At 32.9% G+C, this 10,328-nt stretch overlaps 1 protein-coding gene across 1 annotated transcript; it reads right to left on the bottom strand.

Moving 5' to 3' along the window:
- Positions 1–5,368: 5,368 nt before the first annotated feature.
- Positions 5,369–8,535, bottom strand: LOC137828779 (WAT1-related protein At5g07050). Its single transcript, XM_068635462.2, has 7 exons — positions 8,026–8,535; positions 7,734–7,796; positions 7,539–7,655; positions 7,124–7,358; positions 6,764–6,922; positions 6,507–6,658; positions 5,369–5,777 (listed from the first exon to the last, which is right to left on the bottom strand). Exons 1-7 carry the CDS (start codon positions 8,232–8,234, stop codon positions 5,645–5,647), a joined length of 1,068 nt encoding a protein of 355 aa, XP_068491563.1. The 5' UTR covers positions 8,235–8,535; the 3' UTR covers positions 5,369–5,644.
- Between the last annotated feature and the right edge of the window lie 1,793 nt (positions 8,536–10,328).

A 10,328-nucleotide genomic window follows, 5' to 3' on the forward strand; every position in this document is an offset into this window, starting at 1 on the left:
TGAGTTTGACAGCACTGTGAAGAAAATGATTTAATTACTTTTTGAAATTCTATCCGTTGCAGATCAATTTCAAAGGGAGAATCTTGGTCAAAAGATCTGTGTTGAAAGCTGAGCATGTTCAGAAAGAAGTTACAACAGTCATAAAGGAATATATTCCAAAATCTTGGAAATTCAAGAGCCTTAATGACTAGTCAAAGATCACATGTGAAGACCATGTGATTTTCAGCTTTTTCTGACATTTTCTGTGCAGAACAGAGTCAAGTCCTCTCTCTGAAAATTAGGTACCCATTGAATAAAATTAAATTCAATTTGATTCTCTTACTGCTATAAAATCAGGTGCAAATTTCTTCCAACAAGAACAACCAATTGCAACATCTCTTGCAATATCTTTTGCACCATCTCTTGCAAATATTCTGTGAAGTGAGTTTTCGTCTCTGCTGTCATGGAATCAACCTCTCCCACCTCTAAAAGAGTCAAAACCAGGGCTGTAAGGTCTGGAGGAAGGCTTGAAAGCTGGTTTTTTGGTGACACCGATCTCATTGAGAAGTATAGGTATGAAACAAGTGTCAAGAAGATAAACAACCCCAAGGTTGTGTGCTTTGATTGGCTGAAAAGTCAAAAGCTTGACAAAGTGAGGAGGCTTCTCAAGGACCAATCTCTCAGAAAAATTCTGGAGCTAAAAGGGAACATCTATCCAGATTTGGTGAGGGTATTCTACACCAACTTGAAGTTTGAGGGAAACAATCTAGTTTCTCATGTGAAGGGTGTGGAAATGGAGATAACTCATGAGGTTTGGGCTGCTGTTGCTGAGCTTAAGTTCTCTGGTCTGAGAATCAACAAGGGAAACCTTGGTGTGGTGGAAGATTTTAACAAAATCCAGTTCTACAAAAGTTGCTTGAAGAACAATCAATCTCAAGTTAGCACATGCTCGGTTGGAGGTTTGAAGCTTGATGAGAGGTTGCTTGCTCTCATTGTAACGTGGATTCTAACTCCAAGGGGGAGTAATCACTCTGTGTTGACTGAAGAAGATTTGGTTTACATCTTCTGCATCACCAAGAAAGTGAAGATCAATTGGATTCACATAATCAAAGAACATATGCAAAAAGCCATGAGGTTAGGTGATTACCACTATCCCTATGCTGTTTTAATATCTAAGTTTCTACTCTATTTTGAAGTTAATCTTGAAGATGAAACTTCTGAGTTGGTCAAGTCAACTCAAGAGTTGAACAATGGATCACTCAGCAAGATGGGCTTTACAAAAGTAGGTGGAAAGTGGATAAGTAAGGATGGTGATCATGGTGCCTCATCTAGTGGTGTTGCTCATCTTGAACAAGATGAACCTGTTGATATGGATGTTCAACATGAAGATCCAACTGGAAATTTTCAAGATGCAGTGCCTAGTGTTGCTGATGGATATCAAAGAGAAAGAATGTCAACCATGTCATCTTTTGAAAGACAAATGATGGATAGGCTAGATAGCTTTGCTGAAAATCAAAGGAGCCTCCATGATCTCTGTGTTAGTAATTTCCAGAGGATTCACACAAGGTTTGACAACATGGATGCAAGGTTTATGACTCTGGATGAACAGATTGAAGCTGTCCAGAATCAAATCTTTGATCTTCAGTTTGTTGATGAAGAAGAATGAAGGAAAAACAACTGATTGGTCATCAAAACAATCGATTGTTTTTGGCTGTTCTTTTCTGGTTTTAAAATTTCTTCCCTTCTGCTGTTTCTGGTTTATTCTGATGTAATGGAAACAATATCTTGTTTTATCTCTTATCTTTGTCTATTTGTGAAGACAAATAGGGGGAGATATATGTTGTGTTTCCAGTTTGTTTAAGTTTCTGTTTTTCAAGTTGTTAAAAACAGTTTAGGGTAATATGTATTTTGGTTGGTTCTGATATTAACTGTTTTAAGCTTTAAATGTTTTTCTGTATGCTAACAGAATATCAGAAGTTCAATATATTGCTCAAAGTTCTATTACAGGAATTGCTTCAGATTTAATCAGGTACAACACAAGCATCAGGGATTTGTCTTCTTCAAATAGGGGGAGATTGTTGAACCAAGTGGTGTTCAATGTTTTGAAGAATCCAAATCCTTTTAAGGATGTTGAAGCCTCTGCTTTGCTTGTTGTTGCTGTGCTGGTTTAAGCTTTGTTCTGGGGTAGTTTAATGTTGTAATCCACCCTTAGATTGAATCTCAAGCAATTAGCATCTCAATCTTTATCAAAGTAAAATGTTTTTCAAACTAAGTTGAAACAACCGATTGTTTTGTCGAAACAACCGATTGTTTACACTTAGGTGTTTTGAGAAAGTTTGAAAACTGTTTTTGAATGGTTAAAACTGTTAAGTAACAAAACAACCGATTGATTCGAGGAAACAACCGATTGTTTGTTTTGTAACCATAACAGAAAAACTGTTTTCTTTGACTGAGCTTTAAATGCTTTAACTGAATACGCTCCAGTCATTAAATGCTTTGACCAATCTATTTTAAATGCAATTAAGAGTTTGTTAAGATTTGATAACAAACAACATCTTTGTATAATTTCAGAAAAACTGTTTTTAAGAAATAAGAATCTTGAGACAAAGTTTTTCACTAAGAGTTTTTCAAAGAGTTCTGAGATTGCTTAAGTTTTTAGAGATTGATCAAGGTGCTGGAATAGGATTCTACTTGTATTGATTTCAGATATTCATCTGTAACAAGTGTAATCTTTGTAAGCTGCTGAACAATTCGTTTGTGTGTTTTGCTGAGATTGGCTGTGTGTTCTTGAGGTGTTCAAGATCAGCAATCTTAGTGTTGGTCAAGGAGAGTGTGTTTCTTGAGGTTTTCAAGGTCATTCTCTTGGTTATGGTGTAAGTGATCAAGTGGTGATTTCTTAGTGGATATCCTCAGGGTTTCTGAGAAGACTGGATGTAGCTCTAGTTTGGAGTGAACCAGTATAAACAACTGTGTACAATCTCTCTATCTCTAACTCTTTAATTTCAGTTTGTTTGTTGTTTGGTGGTATAAACAACCGATTGTTTTTTCTAGTACTACAGTTTTTGCTTGCTGTTTTGGCTAACTGAATTGCTGAATCAATTGGTTTCTGAAATAAATTCATTCCAGCTTTGAAAAGTTTGCGAAAACCCCTTTAAACAATTCACCCCCCCCCCCCCTCTAGTTTAAAGTCATCTTTTCTAACACACACTCCTAACAGTTTTTTTCCCCAATTCGTGGTATCTGTTTTTAGCACTAGGGCGCAATGATTAGACACCGATCTGTCTAAAGCATAATATTTGCTATCCGACCACTTATCCAGTCATTCCTTCGACACAAGGATACAATCTATTATGCTCTTAATCAAGTCATTTGGTTTATACCACGTGTATTTTCTTCTCATCATCGGAATATCAACCAGCTCAGTATTTTCGATAAACTCATTAAACCTTCTCATCTCCCTTTTGTGATCAACCTCATTCATTGCGTTACTCCTCTCTCCAGATCTCCTAATAGATTTAAAATCTCCAACCACACACAAAGCCTTTGTATTTTGCACCCTTCTCCTCTCCCTTACCTCCTTCCAGACGATTCTTTTCTCCGTAGTAGAACCAGAGTTATACATGTTAACAATATTAATATGTAAAGCCTCTCCTATCCTCCAATCCCTTCAATTATACTATAATTACACCCATTAGAAATTTTATTGGGGAGAAAGCATTTTCTCCTTCACATCGTGATCACCCCTCCGGCACTATTATCATTTCCATTCTCAATCCAATCGACTTCATTTGTACCCTACATTTTAAAAATCTCTTCATGCCCCAACTTCTTGCACTTAGTCTCTTGTAGACACACAAATCTGCATGTTCTTTCTATATCAACTCACCCAAATATTTCCTTTTAATGCTTCTCTCTACTCCCCTTATATTCAAACTAATTAGCTTCATCATCAGACAAACTATTCTTCACTTAGCTTGTGCTCTCCCTCCTAACCGTTGATTTATCTTTCATCTCCATAGCTTGTAGACGACCAATAACAACATCGTCCTCACCCGAAAAAGAGAACCCCAACTCCTTACCGATGATCCAAACTCTAAAGGCTTCATAATTCTCTTTATTCATCCAAAACAGCCTATTACAATTCCTAACAGCACTATCACATAAATAATTATTGAGATTTTGAGTATCTAAATCCCACTATTTGGATGCTGAAATCATCATAGGAATGAGTCCCAACAAGCTTTTCCTCCCCGCTTCTATGCTTGATAACCCACCATCTCCTTTATTGTTACTTTCAGCATTACAAGAAAACGAAGTTGTCGCACTCTTATCTTCGGTAGTCGTTCCACCCACTACAAAAAAAATCAATATTATCTACGGATTTTTACCCACGGATCTGAATCCGTAGGTAAATTCAGTATTAACTACGGACAACATTACCTATGGATATTATCCATAGATCTAAATTCATAGGTAAATTCAACATTACCTACAAACTATTATCCACAGATCTCTATTACCTACCAACTGATACATACGAATCTCTATTACCTACTAACTATTATCCACGGATCTCTATTACCTACCAACTATTACCCACAGATCTTTATTACCTACAAACTATTACCCACGAATTTCTATTACCTAGTAACTATTACCCATGAATTTCTATTACTTGTCAATTATAACCCACAAATCTCTATTAACTACCAACTATTATCATAATAATTATATACATAATATCAAAAATATTATTATAATATAAACAATTATAAAATCATAATTTATATTTATAAATAATAATAATAATAACCATAACTAATAGGAATACATATTATAAGTATTATAAAATTAATAATATTAACATAAATAATATTGTTAGTATTATATTAATAATATGAATAATATTAATATATTTAATAATATTAATATCTGATAATATTAATAATATATGATAATATTAATAATATCTGATAATATTTAACAATAGTAGCAATACTTAACAATATTAATGTTGATAATTTGGTATAAAGATTAAAGTTTTTTGGTTATATCTAAAGATTTTGCTTCGAATCCCATTGTTGTTGTTTAGTTATACCTTTTAATACTAATTGTGAATAATAATCATAAAATAATATTTATAAATATTAACTAAAAATTAAAAATACCAGCATCTACCAGGTTTTAAAACCTTACAAAACCAAATCTTTGCTTTTTGACATTCAATCTTCTTAATATGAAAACATCTGGAAAACCTTTCACATATCCTTTCAGCATGTTCATAGGGAAGTTGGAGAAGAAGAAGAAGCAAAGCAAACCTCCATTGAACTACTAATTAAAACTCTAATAATTTTTCCTATCATAACAGTGCATAATAAAAGGAAAAACATTATACCTTAAAGCTGTTGTATAGATTGCTTCAAACGAACATTGTTTTTCACATCAAACCACATTTCCAAATACACAGTAATGCTACAAACTTTTACTAATCACAAACACGACGTGATTTTCAAAAGGAATACTTGACAGGATTGGAAAGCAACAAACTTTGTTTGTTTTACAGAAAAGTGTTTGTCCCAAAAAAAACTTGGAAACCTAGCTTCATGACTTACATGTTCTGTTCTCTTCCCACTTGGACGCACTTCTTCATTTCCAGTTAAACTGACTATATTATGCATTCTGGGTCTGCAGAACTGCACTGTGATTTTTCTGTGGTCTTCATGCAAACCACTTTGTCACCTTCTTTGCCCCATAACAGCAAGTACAGACCAATTATCACAATAAGTGAACCTATGATGCTGAAGATTCATCACAAACAAATTTCAGAATTGTATTAGTTAATTTCTCATTCCAGGTTCTGCATGTTATACGTTAGGTAAATGTCACATTCTTTAAATCATGGATAATGTGACTAAGATCCTTATATGCTAATAACTTTCATATGTGTTATTCCTCAATAGTCACTATTTTATGCTGGCAGTATTAAAGTGATCCTAGCTCATTACACAGCTGTGTTATTAATTACCATGCACATTCTCTTTTTTAATTAAAAAACGATAGTGTTAATTAAGAGAGACAAAAAATTGTCAATTAACTACTTATTCCCTATTTTTAGGATAAGGTTTGTATTTTGGATTTAACAAAAGTACTTATATTATATGAGTGACTCCAGACTCGCCGGTTTTATGCAGGGGAAGTATGTATATAACTATTACTTGTAGTGCTTTCTTTTTAAGGAAGCCTAAACTTGTAATGCTTTATGCTATTTTTGTTTAATTGCTAACTTAAGCAAACTAGTACGCTTTTGATGGTAATTTTATAAGGAATACTTGTATAAGGGATGTGACAAGTGTACCATTAATTTGTTTTTTCTGATAAAAAAAATAGCTATATTAATGAGTGTAGGGATATATTGGAATAGAATTAGAAAAAAAAAATATCATGTTAAAACTAGCGTGATCAGAATTGCATTTCTTTGTAATTTTTGGAAGTAGAAAAGATTCCAGTTATGAGGCATCGGTTATTACCTGCCCAAATAAAGTTTCTCACCAAGGACAAAGTAGGCTAGAACTGCCACCAATATAGTAGAAATAGGGTTAAACATTGTGACAAAAACTGGCCCTCTTTTCTCAGTGCACCATAGTTGAATGTAGATTATGAAGCCAGAAACTACAACTCCCTGTCATCAATGATTGATATCGTTAAAAGTGTGGATTTTGTGCTTCCTTTTGTTGGTACAAAAATTTTATACGCTTTATTTAACAGCTTATTATATTATACTGACACCATATATTGTGGACCACAAGTCAATGTTCAGCCCCATAGTCCATGCAGAAGAGTCGTGCTCTACTATAAGAGTAAACACAGCTGATTGTGCTGCTCCAACAAAGCACATCCATGTGGTTAGTGAGATTTGAGCAGGGTATCTTTTCAAAGTGGATGCCTGAATTCCACAAAAAACATGCCATAATTAAGAAATGTAACAATTTTAATTAGAAGAATGAGCAGCAATAAGAATAGAAAATAGAAACCAAACCACTAGCTACTTAAACTACGTGTATTCAAACCAGCTCTTTCTTTATGCATGGCGTGAAAACTGTACACATAAAACTTCTAACAGTTTTGACTGAGTTAAGGTGAAAACCTGCATAATGTACCACAAAGACCATGTAACACAACTTGAAACTGTAAGAATTGAACCCTTTAACCAGTCTTCGGTGATAGCAGCACTTTTCCCTGGAATGTGGATTAGAGGGCGCCATAAATTTCTCATGATGGGTCCTTTGTACAGTGTCATAACCAAAACACCAGCTAAGGAGATCATGGTCCCAATAACTTTTGCAATACCACGAGGATTTCGAACATCAACAACCTCAAACCTACATATAACTCAACTCTTTTAAGGATTAAATACTATTATATATATATATATATATATATATATATATATATATATATATATCATTACTATATAGCCTTTGTTTAACAACTCTAAATTCACTTCTTTGCTGAGAAAAAAAAACAACTCTAAATTCACGTCGATGAAGAATTAAGCAAACCTGATTGCCACTGCAACAATGAAGGTAAGGGAAGCTACAGTGTTGACCATTGAAGCAACAAAGGTCGGATTTGTGTAGTTCAGGCTTGCAAAGTACATATTAAGGCTTACACTAACCCTGAAATTTTCATGTTAGACAAAACAATTTTCCACATTTCCCTATGGTTAGAATATTAGAAGCATGCATGGTCCTTACCCTAACAGAGAAAGCAAAAAAAATTCCATGAGAAGAGCAAATGTCAGCTTTGGTCTAGCATCTCTGCAAGAAAACAAAGTCAAATACATGATAAAAGTTATAGGATAATACAAACTCAATTGTTAGCATAAACTGAAATTGATCAAGAATGAAAATGCCAAATTTGATATGAAAAAGTGCAACCAGAATTGATAAAGCAAGCATCGGTGTACTTTTCAAAGCCTCCACGAAACAAGTCAAGCATAGTTATGCAAGTGGAGATCAATTCTTGAAGAGAAGTATATATATGTACCTCTCCAGAAAGTATGCAAAAGGGAACATCACAACCGTGGCCACAATATGCCGATAGGTTACATACACATGAGGACTCATCCCATGATTGAAGGAGGCTTCAGTGATGAAATATAAGAAGGTATAGCCCACCTGGACTATAACCATGAACAGGTGTGGCTTTAACTCTCTGTATATGTGCACATGAGAAGCTCTTTTCTGTTGTTTCATAACTTTAGTTATTAGCTAATGCTAGTTGAAGTGATTCAGAAACTCTGAAAGGCTCAGCACACACAAAATATAGTTGATGGGCTTGTTGAATGTGATTCTCATTGCATTTGATGCGGTTTCCTGTTCTTTATTAAATTCCCAAAAAATGTACTCAAAATTCCTGACTAGACTATGACTTCAGAATCGCATCTGGATACTGGATGATAAAAAAAAGTATATAATATCATTTTCAAAAGTATGCTGATTGAACATTACTTAACAAAAACTATAATTGTTGAATTTGATCACCTTTTGCCCCCACACAGAAAAAGTGAATCTTCACCAATTATATATATGTAACTGAATTCTGATAAAAAAGATATATGGCTGAAAACTACGGCTAACCCTATTAAATGCTTTGTCTCCCACTCATGTTATCCCACTCATTTTTTTACTCAACTAATTTGATATGGGAAAAATAATTCAGTGCTTTAATAAAATAACCCACAGATGTTCGGATGTTTTATTAAAGGAAAATATAGGTTTAGAATTGTTAGAGTTCAATACAAAACTTTTGATACCAAGGATTTAAAAATAACTATATATTATAAAAAATAAATTTAAAATTAAATAATAAAAAAAATATTAAAATAATAATATTGAAAGTGGTAAGTGGATTGCTGTTATCAGTTTATTTAAGTGCTTCAATTTCACTGTAGCCATGCATTTTGTCACCCTTACTTATAAAAAATCCATTTAACAACCTCTTACAATAATACAATAATATTTTAAATTAAAAAATAAAATGAATAAATAAAAATATAAATTTATTAAATTGTTATTTATTTTTTAAAGTGTCAAATTATCAGCAAAAGAGGAAAATATGTCACTACTTTTGGTTTTCTTCTACCCAAAACGTAACCTCCAAAGCAATTAACTTTTAATGAATGGCGGGTACGAAACACTTGAGCAATAATAGCTTACAGTATGAGTGGAGATTACCATATATATATCTATATATCCAAAATTGGGTGTCTGTCCTTTCTTCTTTTTTAAAGGGGATTGTTTTAATTGTTTAGTTGAACAAACTCTTGTCACGGACTGAATCGACATATGAGACAATAATTGTTATTCAATTATTTGTATACTTTTTTATTATCTTGAATTATTGCATTTTTTGTTAATTTTTTATTATGAAGTCATTTTCTTGTCAAAGTTTGGTTTGATAACACATTAATAACTTCTATACACTTATAGTTTTTCTCATGTATAGTATATGTACATAGTATTCTATATACAATATATTTTCTCTATAATACAATTATATTTTATTTTGCCATTTTTTCTCTTTGTTCTCGTACATATCTCCAATTATAGTCGGGTACATTCAGATCATAACTCATGATAACTATTCAATATTTTTCTTAATGGTTTGAGTTCAACAATATCTATAAATAGGTGATGACTCTCTTTTCTTTCATTTCTATTTCTTTTTCTGTTTCTCTTTTTTTTTTCTTTTTTCCAATAATAGAAAAAAATTCTTCCTATTTTCAATTTTTTGAGCTTTCACAATCAGAACCAACCATTTCCTTTTCTATATGTACTGCATCTATGTTCTTCTTCCTTAATCATGCTAAAGGGTAGGAAAATATATCATTAAAGGTTAAGGTGCAATATTAACAAAAAAATGTCTTGGCCCAAAGGAGATATATAAAAAAAATGGGATTCTAACAATATACAGGTTGGCTATTTGGTCCTGGGCTCCTAATTAACACAACAAATGTCTCAATCATTTTCATGCTCTTTTATGATATAACAAAAATAAAAATTAAGCAACCACAACTGTCAATTCATCAGTAAAACTCTCAAAATTGTTTAAGGTTCACACTCTCACTTGGTTTAATTGGTCTCATTCTTTTTTGTCTTGTCATTTTTTGTCTTAATCAATCATCCTGTTTGTTAGAATATATGGCCTTAAACGAGAGGGGGGTGAATTGTTTAAGAAAGATTTTCGTAATATTTTAAGCCTAAAATGAAAATACTTCAATAAAACCTTGATTAAGAAATCAGTTTTTCAAAACATAAAGCAAATGCACAACACTGGAAAAACAATCG

Source organism: Phaseolus vulgaris, chromosome 7 (assembly GCF_051622355.1).
Source record: "Phaseolus vulgaris cultivar YP4 chromosome 7, ASM5162235v1, whole genome shotgun sequence".
Classification (NCBI taxonomy): domain Eukaryota; kingdom Viridiplantae; phylum Streptophyta; class Magnoliopsida; order Fabales; family Fabaceae; genus Phaseolus; species Phaseolus vulgaris.